This window comes from Rhinatrema bivittatum, chromosome 6 (genome assembly GCF_901001135.1).
Source record: "Rhinatrema bivittatum chromosome 6, aRhiBiv1.1, whole genome shotgun sequence".
Lineage (NCBI taxonomy): Eukaryota > Metazoa > Chordata > Amphibia > Gymnophiona > Rhinatrematidae > Rhinatrema > Rhinatrema bivittatum.
Window position 1 is genome coordinate 30296006 of NC_042620.1, and position 27142 is coordinate 30323147.

A 27142-nucleotide genomic window follows, 5' to 3' on the forward strand; every position below is an offset into this window, starting at 1 on the left:
TTCCTGGAGCTGTGAATGCCACCTCCATGGCACACACCAGTGCCAGGGGAGTGGGGAACCAACCTCTTTGACCGGTCTCCATTGGGCAGGAGATGCAATCTCATACCCAAAGGGCCAAGCCTTATAAGATTACATTTAACCAGCCATGTAATAATATGAAAACATAGAATGCCTTTGCCTAGGATCAGTCTTGTGGCTCAGGGGCAGTGCTGTAATGCTGCCATTTGGAAGACCTGGTTTGATCCCCAGCCGTAGTCTTCTTCAGGCAGTGGTTGGGCTAAGTGAGTTGGAAAGGATTGGGAAAACAATTATCTCTGGGTAGTTGTGGATAAAGGCTGATTGAGCCGGATTCCAGCCCCAGTTCTGACTGAGCAGGAGGATACGGGCAAGTCAGAAAAAGTACAAAGCTGTTTATGAAAATGTGCACGCTGAACCATCACTTACTCGGTGGTTCCTGTTCTTCTGAGCCTCCCCCGTAATTGAGAGAGAGAACCTTGAAGCTGCTTTCCTGTGTTTCAGTTCAGAGAAAGCACCTGCTTAGAACCTTGGACAGCCCCTAAAATACAGGGGTGGTTTTTTACTGGTTTTAGCCTGTGACTTTGTGTGTGCCTGCCCCCACCCCACCAGCTGTTTTTGCAGGCAAAGAGAACTCATATCAAGAGTTTGCAGGCGCCAGTGCTTCAGCGGAGCTCTGGGTGAGGCTAACATCTGCCTCTTACGCTTGGATGTCATTTTATTGGGGTAGCTTTTCTTCCTGCTAGGATGTTTGTAGTGGGGTGTGTTAACAGCCCCCATATGTTGGCCTCGTTAAATAACTATAGTTTTATGATGGAGCAGATGTGTTGTGTCTAGGGGGGGGGGGGAAATGCTTTACTGGAAAACCAGAAGAAAAACAAACACCTTTGCTTTCAGCTGGGTCACAGAGGCCCAGGAGGATGATAAAGTGACTTGAGCAAGGTCACAATGAATTCCAGAATTTACAGTCTGTGCTCTGACTGCCGTCCCGCAGTAATCCTTTTCTTTGTACAGTAACACAAACATTTGCTTTTAATGCACATTGTAAAACCATTGGGAGCAGAATTGCTGACTTCAGACAATGCTTGTTTTAGCCCCCCCCCCCCCCTTCAGTAAACTACTGCTTGGCTTGTTTTCTGCAGCCTTTCTGGCCTTCTGCATCCTTTTTTTGGTTCAGGGATTAAAGGACTGACAGACAAAAAAAGAGGAAGCGAAAACCCTGAAAAATAAAGAAAAAAAAGAAACAAAAACAGGGAGTATGAGTAATTGGGGAATGCTGGGAAAATTATTCTTGTGGAAAAACCTCTTTTTTTTAATTTACTCCATTTAATTGCAAGTACATTTATTTTGTGTTGTTCATGTGGTGTAGGAAAGAAATTGTTTCACCATAAGCTTGCTCTAAAAAGTCCTGAGTTTGAGACTGCTAGTCCCCCTCCCCCTCCTGTACACGCATTAGGATTTTCAGAAACTTGCCGTATAATCTGAAAGTCTGCAGGTTTTATTTGCAGCTGCTGGAGTATATCCAGCCTTAACCACTTAGGGAATGGTCCCACTCTTATTAGTGGAGGTCCTCTGCCAGGACTCAGAACTGACAACCCCATTCAAAGGGAATATCAATGAAACCTAAGGTTTTTAAAAAGTGCAGAAAAAGATGACAGGTCGGGTGGTGAGTCCAGCACACGGTACACTGTAACATGGCCAGTCCGACGCTTAAACCCTGACTGCAGCTGGCACTTAGTGAGTCAACTCAAGTGATCCCAAGTTATGATGTGCAAATGAATTCCCACGGTCGTCGTTATTTTTTTTTTTATTACCCCTAACAAAATCTTAGATATTTTTTTTTTCTCTCCTGTAGAAGTGTACTTTTTGCAAGCTGAACTCTGAGAGCAGCGTTTCTATGTAAACTGCTCTTAAATGCAGTGTGTCAACATTTTAAATGCCAGTTAAATGTAATTGGCTGTGAACGTGACCTTCTGCTAGCAAACATTCGGCTGGCGTATTTGTAGAGTGTGGCTCCAGCTGTGGGTTTGCTGCTTCTGTAACCTCTGAGCTCTCTTGTGCTTCTGCAGATTTCTGCGCTGTCTCTGCTGACCCTTGAGCCGTGTTCATCTTTCCTATAAGGAACTGGCTGTGCCCTCTGAATATAAGGAGTGTTCAACCTGTCAGAATTACAGCTGCTGTTCATTCAACCAGATTCTTTAGTATCTGGTAACTTACCTTGGGAGGTGAGCTGAGAGAGAAATCTCCAAAGAATGAAAAAGACCAGAGATCAGGGTGATATTGGCTAAAAAAAAAAAAAAATTACTCTGAATTTCTCCTGTCTGCCCACTCCACTTTTGATTGCAGTCCAGAAAGCCATATCCATATTTTACTTCTTAAACTGGTTTAATCACATTAAATTTGCCTATGTTCTAAGCAGGCTGTGATGGGCATTTTGAAAATATTCTGCAAAGCTTGTGAAATCCATTATAAGAGCCATGCACAAAGAGATTTTCATGTTTTTGGAGGCTGCCAAGAAAGGTCAAAGAAGGGAAGCTTGGGTTGCTGTAGATTGGCATGAAGTGTGCAGGATAAACAAAATCTTATTGTATTCTAGTAATCTTACATTTTAAATGAAACCTATTACTACCTCTACAGTGCTGCACAGGTGTACATAAGCGAGTCCCTGCTTTGTGGAGCTTAGAATTCAGCCAAGACGCTACAAGATGAGAGGCTTCAGGAAATGTATTATTGCAAACATTTAGGGTCATTTATGAAAATGCATTATGGCGTTGATGCCATAACACATGTGAAAAGTATAGTAGCACATGGCGCGAATGCAAATTTTTGAGGGGGAGCAGGATTCGGGGAGGAGTTTGAGTGGGTTTTGGTTAAATTAGGGACCATATCAGGCATAACACATGCTATCGTACAGTTTTAACGCCAGAAATAACTACAGCTTTTTCCCTGGCGAAAAGCTGTGCGATATGTCCGAAATGGCCATAACGCAATTCGTAATACATTTTTGGAATTGCATTTTGGTCATTTCTGGGCTTGGGGGAGAGAGAAGAGAGAGGGAGAAGGAGTGGAGTAGAGAGGGAGCCTCTGCAGAGGGCCTCACTGTGTGCACCTATTTACATCTCTACAAAAGGGCCACCTGATAGGTCGAGGTGAGGTGTTGCTGGTGGTTTAGGGGCCAGTTTCGCATGTAGAGTGAGACATATGAACAGCACAGTACACCTTGGTGAAGATTTGATGTCATTGTGAGTGAGGAAAGTCTCACAAAGATGACATTTCTACTGTTCTCTCACCCTAGCTATTTCTCTCGCTCTCTCTCTTTACCATGCCATGTGATAATGCTCTAGTGAAATTGGAACTCATCCTCTGCCCGGGCTTAAAATGCTGATAGTCCGAGCCGAACATGGCAGGAGAGCTGGAATCAGCGGCACGAGCATGGTCTCATCTTCCTGCCCCCCCCCCCCCCCACTGCCCAGAAGAGGAAGTGGTATGCAGCGGCTGCATGCGTGGGAAGAGGTGACCATGCTAGTGTGGGTAGCATCGGCTTGAAGAAGAGCAGCACGGCTCAGAGCAAAAGAGGAGCAATGGCAGCCCCCCGTGGCCGATGGGACTCATTTGTCAAGGCCACGAGGGTTGGAAGTGGAGGAGGCTGCTGCCCCACTAAGATTGGAAGTGGAGGAGGCTGCTGCTGCTAGTTCAGTGTAGGGGGGGGAGAGAGAGTGAGTGAGCAAGCATATGTGTTTGAGATCCTGTGTGTGTGTGTGACAGCATGTATGAAAGTCTGTGCTTGAGAGCCTGTTTGTGTGAGAGTGTGTGTGTGATTGAGATTTATTTTGTGTGTGTGAGAGCATAAATGTAAGTGTATGATTGAGAACCTGTATGTATGAGAAAGATCATATGTATGTATGATTGAGCCTGTGTGTATAAGTGAGAGAGAGAGAGCATATGTGTGTGTGACTGATAGCCAGTATAGGTGAGAGAGCATGTGAGTATGTGATTGAGAGCCTGTGTGTAAGTGAGAGAAAGAGAGAGTGTATGTGTAAGTAGTTGAATGAGAGCCTGTGTGTGTGTGTGTGTGTAAGTGTGAAAAAACAGATAGCATGTATGTAAATGTGTGATTAAGAGTCTATATAAGTGAAAGAGAAAAAGCATGTATATATGTGCGTGATTGAGAGCCTATGTAAGTGGAGCATGTGTATATGTGTGTGACAGAGAGAGGAGAAAGTTTCAAGCATACCATCCCTCCTCCTGCAAATTCAAAACAATCTCAGGGCACCTGGATATCAAACATTCCCAGGTATGCAGAGCAAAGCATTTTTTTATCCTTATTTTTCATTATTAGGTCTTTGTGTCTGCTATTTTGAAATATTTTATTAGTATCTAGAAATTTTTGATATGAGTTTTTTTAATTATTGGATATTCCATTCATCTGCTGTTTTGAAATAATCTGTTCTTTTTGTTAGTATGGTTTTACTGCTACTGATTTTATATTTCTTGATTTGTTTTATAAGGATGGGTGATGTTTTTCGTTTTCCTTTGTTGCACTGCATACAGAGACTTTGGCTTGTTGCGGTTTCCAATCCAGTTTTTGTCTGAAGGCTTCTAATTATGCGTTTTGGTTTCTTTATTCTTTGTTAGGTAGGGGTCAGCACATGTGATTCAGGTGAGATTTTCTGCTGGCATGTAGTTTGTGTAGGGCTCTATAGCAGCCTGACTTGTTCCGTTTTCCTGATAGGAGGAGTATTGGTTTCTTAAGGCCTTGTGTAATATTTTCAGTGTTGCCTTTTCTTAGGTAAGATGGTTACTGTTTGAGTGCTGGAAATTGGTATGATATTTATGCAGTTTCTGTTCAGTCAGAGTACTTATCTTTCCCTTGTGTCATTCTTAACAATAAAAATAATACTGGGCCTTTATTTTTATTTCCGCCATAAATTGTAATGAGCAGTGTGTCACATGTGAGTGTCGTTTGTCAGATGTGCCACAATGGGGAAAAAGGTTGAGAACCACTGTACTAGAGGACAAAAGTGTGTGCTCCCTGTCCAGCTCTCTGCCCCCACACCTGTCCGACATACATTCCTTGGGCATCAGGACCATCTCCTGTCTTCAATAGTTTCTTATTTCTAGTAAATTTAGAGTAAGTTGGGGTTTTTTTGTTTTTTTTTTTATTTTAAGTCCTGAGAAAGCGAAAACTCATCATGAACTAATTATAACAGGTTTGGCTGCTCATTTTGAGCACCTTTATCCTTCCATAAAGCAAAAGTGGTCAAATTTACCAGTTCATTTGAATTTCCATCATGTATTTAGAATTAATGCATGCAGCTCAGAACAATTATTTGAAACGTTCTATATCCAAGCAACCATTTTCGGAACAATGTGAAAGTGGTCTTGGAAACCTATCCAAGCACTGAGCCCTGCTGTAAGGCTAAATACCTTTAACATTTCCACAGTTGATTTGGTACCCTGATAGCTTGCTAATCAGTGTGTCAAGGAAGGAACTGTGGTTTATGGAGAAAAAGCCAGAATGCTATTGGGCTATAAAGGTATACCCTACCCCAAGTTATTCATCTACATGGAGGACAGCCATGACTGGTACACGCAGCACAGTAGACAGTGAGCCTGACTTCAGTGCCGGGAAAAATATTCTAAAGATTAACATCGTAGAGAATATAGAAAGACATGGTTTAATGGAACACAGTCAATATGGATTTACCCAAGGTAAGTATTGCCTAACAAATCTGCTTCATTTTTTTGAAGGGGTTAATAAACATGTGGATAAAGGTGAACCGGTAGATATAGTGTATTTGGATTTTCAGAAGGCGTTTAACAAAGTCCCTCATGAGAGACTTCTAAGAAAACTAAAAAGTCATGGGTTAGGAGGCGATGTCCTTTTGTAGATTACAAACTGGTTAAAAGACAGGAAGCAGAGAGTAGGATTAAATGGTCAATTTTCTTGGTGGAAAAGGGTAAACGGTGGAGTGCCTCAGGGATCTGTACTTGGACCGGTCATTTTCAATATATATATAAATGATCTGGAAAGGAATACAACGAGTGAGGTTATCAAATTTGCGGATGATACAAAATTATTCAGAGTAGTTAAAACACAAGAGGATTGTGATACATTACAGGAGGACCTTGCAAGACTGGAAGATTGGGCATCCAAATGGCAGATGAAATTTAATGTGGACAAGTGCAAGGTGAGGCATATAGGGAAAAATAACCCTTGCTGTAGTTACACAATGTTAGGTTCCATATTAGGAGCTACCACCCAGGAAAAAGATATAGGCATCATAGTGGATAATACTTTAAAATCGTCGGCTCAGTGTGCTGCAGCAGTCAAAAAAGCAAGCAGAATGTTAGGAATTAGCAGTAGTGAAAAGCCGGAGAGTGGCGGAAGGCTATCCCCACTCTCCAGTTGTGCAGTGTTGTGGGCCCTGGAGTGAAGCCGCTACCAGGACATTTTGGTTCACTGGTTTAGGGCAGTAGAGCATGTCCCGCTCATGGCTACAGCGACAGGGTGGGAGTCAGTACCTGTGCAGCTGCAGAGGGTGGCTACAGCATGGATCTGCTTTCTGCAGTGACTACCAAATCGGCAAAATTGTTGCTGAGGACCGCTGTTCATTCATGGACCAGTGGTTGAGAAGCATAAAAATTGTTGCACTTGTTTGAATGTGGAGATTAGATGTTTGTACAGTGATGGCTTTTAATGCAGTATGGGATGTATAGTCTGCAGTATTAAGCTGTGGAGCAAATATATGGTGACCATATAAGTTTTGGTGAACAGAATATGAAAGCAGTTTTGGCCTATCTTGATTTGACACATTTTCAAAAATGTGAATGCTATTCTTTCTTTCTTAGATGACTTCAAGCCTGCATCTATTGACACGTCTTGTGAAGGAGATCTTGAAGTTGGCAAAGGTGAACAGGTGACGATAACGCTACCAAATCTTGAGGTGAGGACAGTATATTTATTCATGAGATCTAACACTCTCTTGTATTGTTTAGTGGTTCGAATAAGTCCTATAGTGTGAATGTTACCTACATACATCTCAGCACTAAATATTAGATCACTTTGCACAGTGCCTGACTTCAGGTATTGTGGCTGTTTTTAAATGATAGGTTACAGATTAATAGTATCAAGTTTGCAGTTTCATGTTTGAGTTCTTTCAGGACTCTGGGGTGGATGCTCCTTCCGGGTGATTTTGTTACGTTTCAGTTTGTCAGTTGATCTGTCACATCTTCCATCATCAAAGAATTGTTTTAGTTGCTCAGAGCTATCACCATCAAAGGATGTTTCTGTGTAGGTATGTTCCCAACATCCTTCTCAGGAACGACTGTGGCAAAGAGTTCATTCTGTTTTTCTACTTTCCCCTCAGTCATCTAGAAGCCTGACTCTCTTATGGGTTTTTTACTCTGAATATTCTTGAAAAAAACATGTTTTATTAGTTTTTACCGCTATAGCAAGCTTTTTTTTTTTTTTTTTCAAGTTCTCTCTTGGCCTAGCTTGCTAGTGCTTTACATCTACTTGCCAGTACTTATGCTCTTGCCTGAATGCAAACACGTTATTTGGAATTATAAGGGTTCTACTAAACGCAAAGCGAACCATAGCTTTTCTCCCTGCTGACAGTGGAGGAAGTGGTGCAGAGTCTGATGTCAACCTGGCTCATGCTGAGGCTGACTGATCTTATGGCCTTAATAGTCCATATAATTTTCATGGCATGTTTCCATATGAAAACAGGCAAGCGTGTGTCCTATTGTCATATAGGATCTGCAGATAACTTAAACAGAGTCCAAGTAGAGAGATCCAACCGAACTTTTAGCCAAGCAAGGTTGAAAGTCTCTCAAATATTCAAAGCAGCAAACATGTAAACTTCAAAAAGACCAAGAACAGTCTAATTTAAGGTCCAAATTGGGTCCCTCGACACAGTCCAAGTTTCACGACAAGCTATGTCAGGAGGGTCAGAGAAGATCCATGAGATCTTTAACAATTAATTCTGTAGTACATAAAAAATAGAAAAGAGTTAAGAACAGCAGATCATACAAAAGTCCAAGACCAATTGAGAATTAACAATAAAGCATACTTTCATGAAAATGTCCTATTACATGTGTTACATTGCTGTGTCGGGAGAGCCAAGCTGAACCTTACATTAGACTACTGTAAATACTTTAAAGTTTACATGTCTGCTGCTTTGAATATTTGAGACTTTGAACCTTGCTTGACTAAAATTCAGTTGGATATATCTATTTGTTATCTGCACATCACTCTTGCCTGTTTTCATTATATTTATTGTTTCACCTTATCTTCACTGTTTTGGTCTTTGTACCATGTTTCCATATGAGACGTGCTCAATGGACCCTAAATCTCCATTGGAACAAAGCCACTGAGGGACTACAGGAATGATATTTGGGAAGCTCAGAGACTCGCGTTCTTGGTGGCGCTTCCAAAGGCAAGCCTTTCCAAATCCAACAACATTTAAGTCTCCTAACTACAGATGTGTCCATCCCAGATGGAGGAGTTCATATGAATGGATTCAACACTGAAGGTCCCTGTTCTCTCCAGCTAAAAAAAAAGCTTCACATCAACCTCCTGGGGCTGAAGAAGAATGAAGAGAAGAGGCATGGGGGTGGCTTACGGGAATGATGGCTACAACCTGGAGAGAAATATCCTTATTCAATAAACATACACACGGTTAATGCAACACCAACATTGCTCTATGCTTCAACGGCAAGAGGAAATATGGAAAAAAGGATTTGCATTCACAAAAAAGCAGGGGAGTAGCTTGCTTATTACAGCGGTTACTATCCAGAATCAATTAAGCCTGATATTTCACTTGGAATACATATCCAGCGCAGCTCACTGCTTCAACGGCAGGGGGAAATGAAGAAAAGAGGATTTATATTCAGACAACAACCAATAAGGACTGAATTGCACAGGCTGGGTAAACAAGCGTGGGAGTAGCTTGCTTATTACGGCGGTTACTACCCCCAACCAATTAGCAAGATACTTCACTTAGATGCGGCACCAGCGCTGCTATCTATATTGATGGCGGGGGTGGAAGGGAAATAGAACCAAAAAGTTATTTATAAGGGCCAAGAGTAACAGCTAAGTATGAAAAAAATAAATTCGAAAGCTTACTGGGCAGACTGGATGGGCCATTTGGTCTTCTTCTGCCGTTGTTTCTATGAAGACATTTTGCTCGGCAGTAAGGGTTTTCATAAATCAAGGAGTTAACCAAACTGCTCTGCTCTAGACAGGCAGTTGGCTAACCATATTCTACTTGAACAAGCATGGGGGAACAAGAGCTCTCTTATGTTGGAAAGCTGTCAGAATATGAGTCGTTCCTTTATGAGATGCTCAATTCCAAAAGATCTCTTATCTGGCAGACAGAATGTCGCCATTTGGACCCACATAAGTGGTCCTTGAGCCAGACCATTGTAAACATCTTTTCTTGGTAGGGGAACTCTGAAATAAACCTGTATGCAGTGGATCAGAACAGAAAGCTACCAGCACTCAGCTCCAGAAGATCGGAAAGCAGAACAGCGTTGGATGTAGGTTTGCCAACTGTCCAGATTTTCTCCAGACAGTACAGAATTTTAAAGTAATGTCTGGAAGCCAGACAAAGGGCTAAAATGTCTAGGAATTGTCTGGATTTTATCCTTCCAGTCAAGTGCAGCAACCGCATCTCCTCCCTTAGCCTGAAGGAGCTAAGATTTAACTCCACAGCCAACGGTGAAGTCGCCTGTGCATGGACACAAGCCCCCTCTCCCTTCTACAGTCTCGGCTGCTGGCACTTTCCCTCTCGCTTGTGGCCTAACCAGAAAAGGCTCAGCGGGGCTGCTGGCACCTACCCTCCCACACACGGAGTTGCTGGCACCAACCCTCCTGGCTCCCACCGGTGGTGAAAAAAGAAAAGGAGCCACCAGCACCTATCTTCTCACCCTCAGAACATCAATAAAAGTCCCCATGAGATTGCTGGCAACAGCCCTCCTAGCTCCCACCCTCAGCAAAACAAGAAAAGGGGCTGCCGATGCCTCAACTCCCACCCACAGCACAACAAAGTATGCCTGCTAGCACCTCTCCTCCTGGCTGCAGCACAGTAGGAAATGGGGCCGCCAGCACCTCTCCTTCTGCTCGCGGTGCAATAAGTAAAGGCCACCAGTCCGCATCATAGCAAGAGGCCCAGGGGCATAGGTGTGCTGAAGCAGAGGCCAGTAGAGTGTGTATGTGAGAGAGAGAGAGTCAGAGTATATGCATGTGAATAATGAGAGCCTGTATGTATGTGTGAGGGGGGAGAGTCCAGTGGGTGTGAGAGAACCTGTGTGTGAGTGTGAGCCTGTGTGTATGTTTTTGTGGGAAGGAGAAGAGATTCTGTTTGAGTGGGTAAAAGCAAGAGCCTCTTTGAGTGAGAGAGGGTAAGCATGTAAGAGAGGGCTTGTGAGTGCCTTTGTTTGCCTGCATGGTGTGTCAGAGAAAGAGTGTGTGCAAGAAAGTGAAAATGTGTGAGAGTGTGTTTGTGAGGGAGAGAACAAGCATGTACGTTAGAGAGTCTGTGTGTGAGTATGAGAGAGAGAGAGAGAGAGGATAAAGTGTGTACCCTCGCTCTCCCCCTCTAATCCATGACAATCCAAGAGTAACTGGAAATAAAATGTTTCCAGGTTTAGAGTGCAGGGATATTTTTTACCCCTATTTGTTTGAATTATTGGACTTTATTTAATATATCTGCTGTTTTGAAATATTTTATTGGTGTTTGATAAATTTTTAAAATTGTTAATACGATTTGACAGCTACACCCGCTTTCAAAAAAAAACTGAAAACATGGCTCTTCCAGCAAGCTTACCCCATGTCACCCCCCATTACATAACACCCCACTGTTTGACTAAGAATCGTCTATATGACTAAGAATCTATTTCTAAGAATTCGCCTTATGCCTGTTGATTTTGTACATTAACTTTGTTATTTATGTTCATAGCTATGTATATAGTTTCAGTTATACATATATAGTGATTTCTGCTGTATATATTTATTGATTTTATTTTATTGACTTTGCCCCGCATAGTCAGTTCTATCCCCTATCCCTGTTTTAGCCTTTTGTTTTCAGTTACATGTAAGGGCCCTGCCCAAAAGTTAACTTGTATTTCTCTGTTATATGTAAGGGCTCTGCCCAACTGTTCCTGTTTAATTGTAAACCGATGCGATGTGCGAACGGATATCGGTATAAAAGAGACTTTAAATTAAAAAAAAAAAATGATTTAATTGCTCATCCATATATAACCAGGCTTATATCACTGTCTTGCCCAAGGAAAATAAAGACCCAACCCAACCTGAGTCCTACAGACCTATTTCTTTATTAAACTTTGATCTTAAATTACTGGCAAAGATTATGGCTAACCGCTTGTCTCGATTTCTCCCAGCACTCATACATGATGACCAAGTCGGCTTTGTCAAAGACAGGAATTCTTCTACTAATGTGCGAAAAGTTCTGTCCTCTCTTGAGACCTGCCATTGGCAAGACCTTCCATCTCTTCTTATCCGTTTCGAAGCCGAAAAGGCCTTTGATAGGGTGGAATGGCCATTTATGTTTGCTGTCTTGGATAAATTGGGACTTTCTGGGTTTTTCCAAATGGCAGTCCAGGCCCTATATACTCAGCCGGTGGCCTCGATCTTGCTTAACGGTCATTTGACACCGTCTTTTTCTATTACTAGAGGCACCCGTCAGGGTTGTCCTCTTTCCCCTCTTCTTTTTGTTCTTACACTGGAACCTTTGCTTAATCACATCCGTAGTAACTCTCTGAGGGCATCCCCCCTCGACCTAGTGAACCAGCTCCATACAAACTAGTGGCATTTGCGGATGATCTTCTTGTACATATTATTTCCTCACAGTCCACATGGGATGCACTTATGACTGAAATTTCCCTTTACGGCTCCCTGGCGGGCTTTAAATTGAATTTGGGGAAGTCAGTAGTAATGCTTACAAAGCCCACTGCTCATCCTTGGTTACCTATTGACTTTCCCATCCCGCAGGCTTCTAACTATCTTACATATCTGGGCATCCTTATTCCATGGAACCCAACTTTAACGCAATCTTTAAACTTTAAGACTATTTTGCAAAAAACAAATATCCTGTTACAACGCTGGCAGAATCTGCCCTTGACACTGGGTAGGATTGCACTGTATAAAATGATGGTTTTTCCTCAATGGTTATATGCCATGCAGTTGCTCCCTATCTATTGGTCCCAGGGGGAACTACAGCTCTTAGATGCCCAGATGCGTAAACTTCTCTGGAAGGGCAAGAAGCCCCGTATAGCTCTCAAGCTTCTCTGTCTCCCCCGGGGGCAGGGAGGGTGGGGGCTCCCTGACTTTAAGTCCTATAATGTGGCTTGTCAACTTCGTCATGCAGCTGACTGGCTTATGAATACTTCCTATTATACTCCATTGCAGGTCGAACACTTGCAGACGCAGCCGCTTCGTCTAGCTTACATCTTACATAAAACGCCTAGTCTGCTTCCTGCTCATCTCCGACACAGTGTGCTGATAAAACCGACATATGTAGCGTGGCGCTGGGCTTGTCAACAATTACAGTTTTCCCGTAATACAACTCATTTTTTACCGGTAGTGGGTAATAGGGATTTCCCACCTGGTCTACGGGATCGGATTTTTGAATCATGGGATATGCGAGGTATCAGGGCTTTAGTGCATTTGGTTGATGATTTCAATCGTGTACATTCTTTTCCACAATTACGGGAACAATATAATCTCCCTTCCCATCATTTGTACGCTTATTTACAAATTCGCCATTACATACACTCATTGCACTTACCGGACCCCCATGACCAGGCTTGGGAAATTCTTTCTGATTTCTTGGATATGGATGATCCGACTCGGCATCGTCTTTCCTTTTGGTACCGCCTTCTGGGGAAATTCCACTCTCTCCCTGATTGGCAGGTATAGGTGGATGGATGGAATAGGGAATTGGGCACTTTGTTAACTACTGCATATTATAGGCGGTGTTTTCGGCGTGCCCAGTCCTTGTCCCTACCGACCCCTCTTCAGGAGATCCAACTTAAATTTTTATACCGGTTCTATATGGCAGCCGCACAGGCAAGTAAATTGGGACATGTAGGCACTGGCTGCTGCCCTAAATGTACCGCCCCCCGTAGTACACTGGGACATCAATTTTGGTCCTGTCCTAATATTCGATTGTTTTGGCGTGCGGTCCACCGGTATTTATTGTCTCATTGTGGGATCTCCTTTGCATTTCACCTTAATGTTTTTTTTATGGGATGATAGTCGGGGCATCCCTTTTCGTTCTCAACATGTCAAATGGTGGTTTAGATTGGTGATTGTGCTTGCCAAAAACTGTATATATATTACAGAAGTGGATTTCCCCAGATCCGCCTACCATAACCCAACTGCGGAATTTGATCCATCAGAATTGTCTTTTGTCCAAGTATATTATCAATACAGAATGGTTTCTCCCTCGACGTATTTTTTATGATCGCTGGGAGCTCTATCTTTCTACTTTGTCGCCTAAGGCGCGGAGCCTTGTTCTTAATGATATGTCTTTTGTATGATTCTTTTCTCTGGGACATTCCATTGAGCCTTATCTATCCTGCTATTACACTTTGTTTAACTCTGATACTGTTTGTAATGTGATGCTTATATCGTTTCTTTTCAGTGATTTGCTGTGGTCTTGCTGTCCTGGGGTGGGGGGGAGGGGGGGATTGTATACAATATTCTCGTTCTTATTGTTATGCTCCTTGGCATTATGTATGTTCTTGCCAGCTAGAAGAACCACGGCAGGCAGAACGTGTTGGTTTTTTCTCTGAGTTGCGCTTACAGCCTTCTCACGGAAATGCATGTTGCATTTTTATTGTGAGTTTATTGTTTACACATTCTAAAATGTGACTACCAGTTGTATTTTGTATATGGACATATGTACTAATAGTCAATAAAAATATTAAACAAAAAAAAAATTGTTAATGAGTTATTAATTATTGGATGTAATTTTTTACATCAGCTCTTTTGAAATATTTGTGAACATACAGAAAATTTATGTATTATATTGAAATATGGTTTTACTATTCAGATATTTTATTTCTCACAGGACAAGCAGAATGGTAGTCCTCACATATGGGTAACATCACAGGATGGAGCCCAATCACGGAACATTTTTGTCAAAGTCTCCAGAACTTTGACTGGCCCCTACTGGGCATGCCCAGCATGGCACTAACCCTGCATCCAGCAGGGGTCCCTCTTCAGTCTTCTTTTTTTCTGCGCAGCAGTAGCCACACGGTTAAGGAGCTCTGTAGAGATTCCTGACAGTAATTCCGTGAGGAAAATTCCTAAAATTTAATTTACCCCACACGGGTCCCTTCTTCAACTTTTCAAGCCGCGGTACTCCGGTAAGTTTGTACCCGTTTTCCATCAATTACAGTCTAGTTTGGCCCTTGCGGCCTACTGGCCGTCGACTGTACCACGGATCCATTTTTTCATGGCCATGACGTCGGGGTTCCGCCGGTGCCCGGACTGTAATCGCACCATGTCCATCACAGACCCTCACAAAGTCTGTGTAATGTTTCTCAGATGTGAGCACGATGTCCTAACCTGTACCAAATGTGCCCTAATGACACCAAAAGGTCACAAGGCTAGAATGAAGAAGATGGAACTCCTCTTCCATGCTCAAACCCCGACACCATCTATTGCATCGACGTCAGAACCAGCATCGACCTCCGGCCGTGACCGTCTGGCATCGACGTCTTCTCGGCCTTTAACACCCTACGCTCCCCCTCAGGATCGTGGGGGTTGTAGCGATAAACATTGCTACCAGCATCGAAAGTTTTGGACCATTGAGGGAGCAAAATCATCGACCTCGCCATCATCCGAGCCGCCGTCGAAGAAACCCCGTCCAGAAAAGGCACCGACTTTTTTGGTGACCGGGTCACTGAGGCAACCCTCACCCGACAGGGTATCTGGAACTGCGACTCCGCCTTTAACGATGGTCCCTCTGACTATGCCTCTGCCTCCTTCTTCTGTTCCAGAGCCGGGGCTGCTTGCTCCAGGTCTCCGAGAAGAATGGTTCAGGAGGCCATCGATAAGGCGATGCATTGACTCCAGGTTCCTCCGGCACCGACACCGGTACCGATTGCGGAACTGACCACCGACCCGATTCCGGCAGCATTGGCACCGCTGCTCTCTAGGATGGAAGCGCTCATAGCCGCTTTTCCACCGATGGACCCCGGGTGACCGATGGCTCCGGTGCCCTCACCACTTGCTTTGTCATTGGGAGGAGAAACACCGTTCCACATCCCTCCATCGGGAGTTCTACCGATGCCTCAGCCATTGATGCCGACATGTCCATCGATGCCACCGATGCACCCATCAGTGCCGATACGTCTGTCGGCCCCACCTAGCCATCCATCAATGCCGGTGCCTTCGATGCCTTCATCGGTGCCTCCAGTTATTCCTTCGGAGCCTAGACCAGGACCTTCAGGGATCCCACCGCCCCGTCCTCCTCTAGCCTCTAGAGGAGCAGGTGCTGATCCCTACAATACCCGAACTGATGATTCTTCACCAGACACCGATGACTTGCCTTCACCTACTGAAAGTAGAAAGCGTTCTCCAGAGGACCTTTTCTTTATAAATTTTGTGAAGGAGATGTCTGAATTGGTTCCCTTCCAATTACAGACAGAACAGGAGAATAGGCATCAAATGATGGAGTTGCTACAATTCCTGGATGCTCCCAAGGAAATAACCTCCATCCCTATCCATCAGGTTCTTCTGGATCTCATCAAAAAGAACTGGGAACATCTTGTCTCTGTTGCTCCAGTCCACAGGAAAGCTGACACCACCTATCTTGTTCAGTCTGCTCCAGGATATCACAAACCTCAATTGGATCACCAATCTGTGGTTGTAGAATCTGCCCAGAAAAGAGCAAGGAGACCAAAATCTCACACTTCCTTTCCTCCAGGCAAGGAACAGAAATTCCTAGATGCCATTGGCCTAGATTCCAGGGATCAGTGCTCATCTCCAGAATTGCCGCTTATCAGCTCTATATGACCCAATATAATAGGGTCTTATTTAAGCAGATTCAAGACTTGACAGACTCCCTGCCTCAGCAATTTCAAGATCAATTCCAAACCCTAGTAAACAAGGGTTTTGAGGCAGGCAAGCATGAGATCAGATCATGTTACGATATCTTTGACACTGCTACCAGGGTATCTGCAGCTGCTATCTCGGCAAGACGATGGGCCTGGCTCAAGTCTTCCGACCTTCGCCCTGAAGTTCAAGACAGATTATCCGACCTGCCTTGTGTTGGAGATAATCTGTTTGGTGAACAGATTCAATGAACAGTGGCGGAACTCAAGGACCATCATGAGACCCTAAGACAGCTCTCTCTGATGCCTTCTGACTATTCTTCTAAATAGCCCTTCAGAAAGGACTCTAAGAAGTCATTCTTCCGCCCGAAGAAATCCTACCCGCCACCAACTAGAACCCGTTCTACGAGACCATTTCAAAAAGCCCAGTCTCGTCAGACACGAAAACAAAAACCACAAGCAGATCCTCGGCCCTGCTTCCAGTTTTTGACTCCTGCATAGAGAGCAGCAGCCAGCTTCCATTGCCCCACATACCAGTGGGAGGTCGATTGTGCCATTTCAGCAACAGGTCTCACTTGATCACCTCAGACCAGTGGGTCCTGGTGATATTTGCTCACGGTTATCATCTGAACTTTCTCTCCATTCCACCGGACTCCCCACCTCTACCGATGTGGAGAACATCCGATCACTCCATCCTTCTGGAACAGGAGGACTCCCTCCTCCTCCAGTCCAAGGCAATAGAACCAGTGCCCTCCTCTCAGCACAGCCTAGGGTTCTATTCCCGGTACTTTCTAATCCCCCCAAAAATCGGGGGGTGTTCGTCCAATTCTGGACCTATGTCCCCTCAATAAGTACCTCCATCAAGAGAAGTTCAAAATTGTAACCTTGGGTGCTCTTCTTCCTCTTCTGCAAAGAGGAGACTGGCTCTGCTCTCTAGACCTTCAGGACGCATACACTCATATCGCGATAATTCCATCCCATCGCAAATACCTGAGGCTTCTAGTAGGCCCCAAGCACTATCAGTACCAAGTGCTTCCATTCAACCTCGTGTCTGCACCACGAGTCTTCACAAAATGCCTCGTTGTAGTTGCAGCCTTCCTCAGGACTCAAGGGGTTCACGTCTACCCCTATCTAGACGATTGGTTAATCAGGGCTCCCACTCAGCAAGCTGCTCTGTCGTCCCTACATCTTAACTTACACACTCTAATTTCGCTTGGATTTCTCTTCAACTACGACAAATCCTACTTAGTCCCATCTCAAGCCTTATCGTTCATTGGGGCAGACTTGGACACCTTGCAGGCAAAGGCTTTTCTGCCTCGACAGCAAGCTCTCACTCTCGTGTCTCTTGCACACCAGCTGCAGTCTCAGCATTCCACAACTGCACACCACTTTCTCATCCTCCTGGGACACATGGCGTCCTCAGTTCAGGTCACCCCCAATGGCCTGCTTGGCCATGAGAGTCATGCAGTGGACTCTAAGGTCACAATGGACTCAATCCATTCAGCCCCTGTCGACCATTGTCCACGTAACAGACTCACTCCGTCAGTCTCTCGCCTGGTGGAGAAATCAGGTCAATCTCCTCCAAGGCTTACCCTTCCAGGCTCCAGACCCTCAAATAACTCTCACCACCGATGCTTCCAACCTCGGCTGGGGAGCCCACGTGGCCGATCTGCAGACACAAGGATCTTGGTCTCCAGAGGAAGCCAAACACCAGATAAATTTCCTGGAGCTTCGAGCAATCAGATATGCTCTCAGGGTATTTCAGGCTCGCCTCTCCAATCAAGTCATCCTGATCCAGACGGATAACCAGGTGGCCATGTGGTACATCAACAAACAGGGAGGGATGGGCTCCTACCTTCTGTGTTAGGAAGCTGCACAGATATGGGCGGAGGTCCTCTCCCACTCGATATACCTCAGGGCCACCTACTTGCCGGGAGAGGACAGTGTGTTGGCAGACAAGCTGAGTCGCACCTTTCAACCGCACGAGTGGTCTCTCAACCCTTCAGTAGCGAACTCGATCCTCCAACAATGGGGTTATCCTCAAATAGACTTCTTTGCGTCACCTCAAAATCACAAAGTAGACAACTTCAGCTCTCTCACTCGCAGCCAACACCATCAGCCAAGAGACGCGTTCTGCCTATCATGGGCAACTGGTCTCCTATATGCATTCCCTCCACTTCCACTTCTTTCGAAGACTCTCGTGTAGTTACGTCGGGACAAGGGAACCATGATCCTATAGCACCTCACTGGCCGTACCAAGTGTGGTTTCCAATACTTCAGGATCTCTCCATTCGCAGGCACATTCTCTTGGGAAAGGACCTGCTTCTAATCACTCAAAACGACGGGTGCCTATGCCACCCCAATCTTCAAGCCTTGTCCCTGACGGCATGGATGTTGAAAGGTTAATCCTTCAACCACTTAACCTTTCTGAACCAATTTCCAGTGACCTGATTGCTTCACGGAAGCCTTCCATGAGAAAATCTTATTCTTACAAATGGACCAGGTTTACGTCATGGTGCTCTTCTCAGTCCCTTGACCCCTTTATCCGTCCAATCACGAAGTTTCTGGACTATCTCTGGCACTTGTCAGAGTCAGGTCTAAAAACTTCCTCCATCAGGATGCATGTCAGTGTGGTAGCCGCCTTCCATAAAGGTATCTGGGATGTTCCCATATCAGTACAACTCCTTATAACACGCTTCTTGAAGGGCTTGCTTCACCTCAAGCCTCCTTTGCGTCCTCCGGCCCCTTCTTGGGATCTCAAACTAGTTTTGGGTCAGCTCATGAAACCTCCATTCGAGCCTCTTCAATCCTGTGACCTTCGATATCTCACATGGAAAGTGATTTTCCTTTTGGCAATCACTTCTGCTCGCAGAGTTAGTGAATTACATGCTGTAGTTACCTATCCGCCTTACACTAAACTTCTGCAGGACCGGGCAGTACTCCGCACTCACCCTAAATTCTTGCCTAAGGTAGTTTCGGAGTTTCATCTCTATCAATCCATTATACTACCTACCTTTTTTCCCAGGCACCATTCCAATCCAGGAGAGCAGGCTCTGCATACCCTTGACTGCAAATAGGCTCTAGCGTTCTACCTAGACCGTACAGCTGTCCACAGGAAAACACTCAGTTGTTTGTATCTTTTCATTCCATCAAATTGGGGCAGCCTGTGGGTAAGCAAGACTCTCTCCTCCTGGTTGGCGGACTGCATATCCTTTTGCTATCAGAAAGCGGGCATTCCACTTCAAGACCGTGTTAAAGCACACTCTGTGAGGGCCATGGCGACTTCAGTAGTACACCTACGATCGGTGCCGCTTCCTGACATATTTGCAGGGCTGCCACCTAGAGTTCTCTCCATACCTTTACAGCCCATTATTGCTTAGACAAAGCCGGAAGACAAGATTCCATCTTCGGCCAGTCTGTCTTGCACAACCTATTTACAACGTGACGTTCCAACACCCTTCCGACTGCCTGGTGGGGTTCAGGATGCTCTCGGCCAAATTTCATCCCAGGCCTAGTGCCTTGCACACCTGCTTACATTTGGTGCATGCTCGGGCATCCTCAGCTCGGTACTCACCCATATGTGAGGACTACCATCCTGCTTTTCCTGTGAGAAAGCAAATGTTGCTTACCTGTAACAGGTGTTCTCACAGGACAGCAGGATGTTAGTCCTCACGAAACCCGCCCACCGACCTGCGGTGTTGGGTTCGTAACGTTTTCTTATTTTATTTTCGGCACTACCTGTAGCTTTTTAACAAGACTGAAGGGGGACCCCTGCTGGCTGCAGGGTTAGTGCCATGCTGGGCATGCCCAGTAGGGGCCAGTCAAAGTTCTGGAAACTTTGACAAAAGTGTTCTGTGATTGGGCTCCATCCTGTGATGTTACCCATATGTGAGGACTAACATACTGCTGTCCTGTGAGAACACCTGTTACAGGTAAGCAACATTTGCTATTTCTTGGCTTTGTGTTTTTGTGAGAAATGGTAAAGTTTCTGTTTTTCTATTCTTGCACTATATACAGAGTCTGGCTTGTTGTGGTTTTCAACTGCATGTTTTTATTTATACTTTATGGTCACTTTTTCCCATATTTGGTGAGGGCCTGTCTGTTCTGCCAAGGTAAGGTATTCTGCTAGGGTGTAGATTCTATGTAGGGTTCTATAGCAGACTGCCTTGTTCTGTTTTTCTAATAGGAGGTGTATTGGTGTTTTAAGACCATATATATATATATAATTTGCAATTTGTCTTTTCCTCTTCAGGACCACAGCAGTACATGTAAATATAATATACATGTTATAAGTCATGTTTTTACCTCAGAAGACTTTACTTTGAATGCCTTATCCATGTGAAATCTGTTATAACTGCGTAATTTTTAATTGCGTGTGAGGAAAGGGGTTGTGAAGGCTGTAAGCTTTGTCTAGTGCACCTCATACCCTTGCACTAGCCCTATGATGGCAGTGGTGGATAAAGGGATGTGAAAGCAGGTGTAAAAAAAAAATAAAGATAGTGGGGAGAAGTTACGCGTTGAGTTGCACGTGGGAATTTGTATGCTCATCTGCTCAAAGCAAAGGAATCTCAACTGCACAACTGGATGGACCAATTTAGGTTTTATCTGCCATCATCTATATTTTACTATGAGACTAATCACTGGCTCAAGGGGTAAGCAGCAGTAATGCGGTAAAATAGATTTAATGAGTTAATAGAAAGCTTGTGTGACCTGAAGAATGAAAAGCATTTGTAATTCTTCTTCAAATCAAATGCACGTTTTCCTAATGGTGGGGGTGGCAGTTGTTAATTAGTTGTAGTTTTCCTGACTATTCTAATGGAATGTTATTGGTGTTTTTTATATTTGGGATCATTTTGTTGTACCTCTCTTTCTGCACAGTTTTCTAGTAATAAGGCAAGTAATAAAAGTTTAAAATAAATAATTATGTGGAAGTACAAAGGTGAAACTTTACTCCACGCATCTAAGCGTTTGGAATTTTCACAGTTGAAAGTTGGCTATTCTAGTTGGATGCCGCCTTCATACGTTGGAGAAAGGTTTATCTTTCCAATAAGTCTAATGGCAAAAATCTTAAAACTCGGGAGAGACTGGGCCATTGATTTTCTTATAGCTCCTTTTTGGTAGAAACAGATATGGTTGCATATAGGGAAAAATAACCCTTGCTGTAGTTACACAATGTTAGGTTCCATAATAGGAGCTACCACCCAGGAAAAAGATCTAGGTGTCATAGTGGATAACACATTGAAATTGTCGGTTCAGTGTGCTGCGGCAGTCAAAAAAGCAAACAGAATGTTGGGAATTATTAGAAAGGGAATGGTGAATAAAACGGAAAATGTCATAATGCCTCTGTATCGCTCCATGGTGAGACCGCACCTTGAATACTGTGTACAATTCTGGTCACCGAATCTAAAAAAAAAATAGTTGCACTGTAAAAAAAAAAAAAAAAAAATACAGAGAAGGGTGACCAAAATGGTAAAGGGGATGGAACAGCTCCCCTATGAGGAAAGACTGGAGAGGTTAGGGCTATTCAGCTTGGTGAAGAGACAGCTGAGGGGGGATATGATTGAGGTCTTTAAGATCATGAGAGGTCTAGAACAGGTAGATGTGAATCGGTTATTTACACTTTCGAATAACAGAAGGACTAGAGGGCACTCCATGAAGTTAGCAAGTAGCACATTTAGACTAATCGGAGAAAATTCTTTTTCACTCAGCGCACAATAAAGCTCTGGAATTTGTTGCCAGAGGATGTGGTTAGTGCAGTTAGTGTAGCTGGGTTCAAAAAAGGTTTGGATAAGTTCTTGGAGGAGAAGTCCATTAACTGCTATTAATCAAGTTTACTTAGGGAATAGCCACTGCTATTAATTACATCAGTAGCATGGGATCTTCTTAGTGTTTGGCCTCTGTTTGAAACAGGATGCTGGGCTTGATAGACCCTTGGTCTGATCCAGCATGGCAATTTCTTATGTTCTTATGGTTTCTGATCCCACAGGATCTATCCATCAGTAAAACAAAGTTTGAAATGTGTCCTGCCTTTATATGGCAGAACCATGGATCGCAGCTTCATACCAACCTCCAGACCCTTGCCCTCATTGCTTGGATGGTGAGCAAGGTAATATGATGTTCTGGTCTTTCTGATTCAATGTCTCCAGATCCTTCTGGATTCTGGGAAGTAATCCATTGTAAATGGAGGTAGTTTGTAATCTGGTGATGATGTCAAGATCCTAGCTCCTTTTTCCTGTCCTACGTAAAACTGCTTGAATACTTTCAACACATCTAAATCTCGGGTTAAAACCATCTCCGTCATGGTACGCTTTTGTGCCAATGGTTCATACCATCATTGTGTGGAAGTAAGATTGATTTGAAATCTTCCATTAAGCCACTGGCAGTATCATGGGATCTCTCACAGTTTTAACCCAGTTGCTGAAAACCACCTTGAGCTTCTGGCCTCCTGGAGGCTAAAGTCCCTGACCTGGAAGGTCGCTTTTTTTGATGGCAGTCACTTTAATCAATTGAGTTGGAGAGTTTCAGGCCCTAGCAACTTATCAACTTGATATTAAATGCCATCACAAAGGATGTGCATGCAGTCTAAATTTCTAAAGTGGCGAGAACCTCCACCTTGATTGGCATCTTTAGAGGAAAAGGTAACTTCCCTGTAACTGCTGTTCTCTGAAGACTATAGTTAACTTGTCATGCGCCCTCCCCCCTTCCCTCTGGAGTTGCTCATTAACTTAATCTCACAATTGAGGCATGCCATGTGAGGTAGGAATGTAGAAATTCCGGCACATGCCGTGGGTTTGGGGGCAGGGTTGTCTTCACTGGAAAGCTCTGGAGAAGGAATTTTATGCCGGCACTATTGGATGATGTCACCCATGTGTTTCACTGTCTCAGAAGATACCTGTCACAGGTAAGCAGCTTTTTCTTTAATTTATCACTGGCCCCATATGGTCTGTGGATATGTTTGTTCATGCACCTTTTTGTTTGTTTCATGTTTTCACTTACACCAGGGTTCAACTACACCAGTTACAGTTTTCAAAGGCTCCAAGAGGCCATACCTAAAGGAATGTATCTTGATAGTTAACCATGACACTGGAGAATGCCGACTGGAGAAACTGAACAGCAATATCACTGTGAAGAAAACAAGGTAGGAGGTTTTTTAGCATTGTAGGATCTGCCTGTTCTTAGAATAAAATGGTTCACCGTCTTTACTTGGCTTATATTGTAATGAAGAAGATGGTTAGGCACAAAGCACACCATCTAGTGTTTGGTCTCTTATGGTCTCTTATCTATTGAGGTCAGTGAGGTGATGAGCCAGGGAGAGCGGAAAAACAATTTCAGCAGTTGCAAAGGTTCTGAATAGGAAATGGTAGCTTAATTTTAGGGTGTAGTTCCTGAGCTTCTCCTTAAGCCACCCTTCACTGGGGATAGCCTGAAAACCTGGCCTGCTTGAGGGTACCTGATAACGCGTCTGGGAGCCAGTATTTTAGAGTGAACTGGGATGCCCTTGAGATCAACTTCTGGTGTTTTCAACTATCAGTCTTAAAAGTAAACCTAGAAAGCTAGTTTTATGGGAATGTCATTGAACCAACTATAATTGACTCTAGCCCTGTCTCTCTGGGTTCAGAAACTTTGGTTTCATGTGGGGTCTGTAGGAGTTGTTTGCATTTCACATTCCTGGACCACCACCTGAAACAACTGAGAGTTACATGAACTGGCAACTGTTTGTCAGAACTGCAAATGTATAGAAACCTCTGTTTTTTGGGCAACAGAACTACATGGTTAAAATATTTGCAGAATATGTAAGAAAATAGGTGTGAGAAATGGATTACTTAGTTTCAAAGTGACTGCCTAAGACAATGGTCCTCAGACTTGGCTTTTGAAGACCACAACCCATTCGGGTTTTCAGGATTTCTGCATTGAGCATGCATGAGATCTATTTGCATACACTGGAGGTTCTTATTCATCGTGGAAATCCTGAAAACTCAACTGGGTTGCAGCCCTCAGGAACCAAGTTTAGGCATCCCTGGCCTAAGATTAGGACTGTGGGACCTAAGAACATAAGATAAGCCAGACCAAGATCTACTGAGCCCAGCATCCTGTCTCTCACAGTAGCCAGTTCAGTCACAAGTACCTGACAGATCCCAAAAAAAAGTAGATCTGTTTCTCATTGTTCATGGCCAAGGAATAGTGCTGGCTTTCCCAAGTCTACATGGCTAATGGTTGATTAAACTTACAAGAGGATCAGGAACTTGTCCAAACCTCTTTTGAACCCTGCTATACTTGCCAATGTCCTCTGTCGACAAATTCCACAGCTTGATTGTGTGCTTTTGCATAGTCTGATCCAATCAGGGCAGAGTTTGCAATTGTGTTGCTGTAGTGCTGAATGGTGTTATTTGGCTTGATACTCACTGTTTTGCTAGTTTTATTGCCTGTTTTTTAGATTCTGTATCTTCCTGTGATACGCCTACTGCAGGTGGTCTACCATAGGCAGAATATAAGTGTGTTAAAATACATCAATTCTCCCTTTCTGGCCAAATAATTTCTAACTCTCTGTTTGCTTTTTTGACTGCTGCTGCACACTGAGCTGAGGATTTCAGTGTATTGTCCACTAGGATTGCACAGTGGTTGTATCAATTTGATTTTGGTTGTGTGCTGAGAAATGGAAATTGGAAGGATGCAGAATACAAGCATTTTTAATAAATAAATAAAATAAGGATTCTGAGGTCCTTTTTTTTTCTGAGTGGTGGTACCTAATAAAAAAACCAAAACAAAAAACCCCCCCCAGCAATGTGCAACTGTAGTTGGGATTATTTTTCCCTTTGTGCAACACTTTGCATTTATCCACATTGAACTTCATCTGCTATTTACAAACCTAGGCTCATAGTATCACAAGATCCTTCTACAATTCCTAAAATGTGCTGCTATTTTAACAAATCAGAATAATTGTGTTATCTGCAAATTTGATCATCTCTCTTGTTGCTCCCTTTTCCAGGTCAATTATTAATTTGTTACTCAGAACAGGTTCCATTACAAATCCCTGGGGCACTCCGTTATTGACCCTTCTCTAGTTAGAGAACTGGCCATTTGTTTTCCGGTTTCCTGTCCTTTAATCAGTTAACAATCCACAATAGGTTATTGCTTCCTAACTCATGACTTTTTAATTTCTTGAGGAGTCTCTCATGGGGGGACTTTGTCAGATGCTGTCTTAAAATCCAAATATATTACATCAACTGGCTCACCTTTATCCATATGTTTATACTTTTTAAAAAGAAAATCTAACAGACTGATATGGCAAGACATCCTTTTGCTAAAATCATGTTGACTTTTCCCCATTAAGTCACATCTATTTTTGTGTTTTTAAGAATAGCTTCTATCATCTTGCCCGGCATCACCTTCTGGTTCAGCAGTACAGTATATAGTTTCTCGGATGGAGTTTTTTGTTTTTTTGGGTTTTTTTTTTTTAGATCGATGTACCATTAGCCACTCTCCAGTATTCGAGTACTGTGTCTGTTTGGAATAATAGGTTAGAGCAGGGATGGGGAACTCCAGTCCTCGAGTGCCACAAACAGGCCAGGTTTTCAGGATATCCACCATGAGCACGCGCGAGAAAGATTTGCATTCAATGGAGGCAGTGCATGCAGGTCTTTCTCATGCATATTCATTGTGGATATCCTGGAGTTCACCATCCCTGGGTTAGAGATTTCCACTAACATTACAGTTTCATGTTTGAGTTCTTTCAGAACACTGGAGCGAATACCATCTGGTTCTAGTGATTTATTATACCTTCCAGTTTCACAGCGATTTGTTTTAGTTGCTGAGAATGATCACCACCAAAGAATGTTTCTGGTGGGGGTAGGTCCCCAATAGTTCCTCGGTAAACACCGGGGCAAAGAGTTCATTTAGTTTCTTTGGTTGTTCTCCCTGAACACCCCTTTTACCCCTCAGTCATTTAAAGGTTCAACTGACTCCCTCTCAAGCTTTTTTGCTTCAAATGTACTTGAAAAAGTTTTATTATTAGTTTTTACTTCTATGGCAAACTTTTTTCAAATTCTGATTTTGCCTGTTTTATTAATATTTTACATATAACTTGCCAGTTATCCCTGTCGTCCTCATTTAGGTCTGTTTTTCAATTTTTTTTATTTTTTTTTTTAAAGATATTCTTTTGGCTTTAATTACCTTTTTTACCTAATCATTGTTTGGTCTTCCTATGACCTTTCTTTAATGCATGAAATACCCTCTTAGAAGCCCAGATAAAAGTATATTTTTAAACTTTGACCATGCCAAATGCAAACCTTGGCAGACTTTTTTTTTGTTTGTTTGTTTTTTTTCTGATCTACTCATTTCATCATAGTTTACTTTTTTTTTTTTTTTTTTAAGTGAAATGCTACTGCAGTGGTTTTAGTTAGTATCTGCCCTTCAGTGTTTATGATCCATCACTTTTACCCCTTGCACCATGTCCTGTGTACATAGCCAGCTGCTGCCTGAAGCAGTCATTAATAGAATCTAGGAACTTTACCTCTCTAGTATGTCCTAATGAGGTCGATATTCAAAAGCCATTTAGACGGGTAATGACTTATGCAGCTATAATTTAACTGCATAAGTCAGAGGCAGGCAGGAGGCATTTCGGGGTGGGCCAGAGTTAACTGCATAAGGTATGTGGCTAATGCCGATATTTAGTGTTAGCCGCTTAATCAATGTGGCTAACTCTGGTTGCACTGTTGGACTATCCTAAAGTTAGCCGAATGTACTTATCTGGCTAACTTTAAGATAGTTGGGTATATTCAGCTGCGCAGCCATGCCATTGAATATCCCCATTAAGTTAACAAGATAGCTATATCTGGCTAACTTAACTAGCCGCTCTATGGCTGAATATCGGCCCCAATGTGACATTTACCCAAACCGTACTTAGGTAATTGAAATCTCCCATCTTTACTGTATTGCCAATTTTATTAACCTGTTTAATCTTTTAGCTTTCTACCTGCCCCCTGTAGTCACGGTGGCTGTAGTGTTACCCCCTTGATGGTACTCTTTCCCATAAGGGTCC

The 27142-nt window shown here is 43.4% G+C and overlaps 1 protein-coding gene across 1 annotated transcript in view; it reads left to right on the top strand.

Annotated features, from left to right (window-relative positions):
- EAF2 (ELL associated factor 2) overlaps nt 1–27142 on the top strand; it is a 74847-nt gene that overhangs the window by 5978 nt on the left and 41727 nt on the right. Inside the window, exons 2-3 of the mRNA XM_029605208.1 lie at nt 6868–6962; nt 23106–23242. Of these exons, the coding sequence (XP_029461068.1) occupies nt 6868–6962; nt 23106–23242 (232 nt within the window). The remainder of the gene's footprint in view (nt 1–6867; nt 6963–23105; nt 23243–27142) is intronic.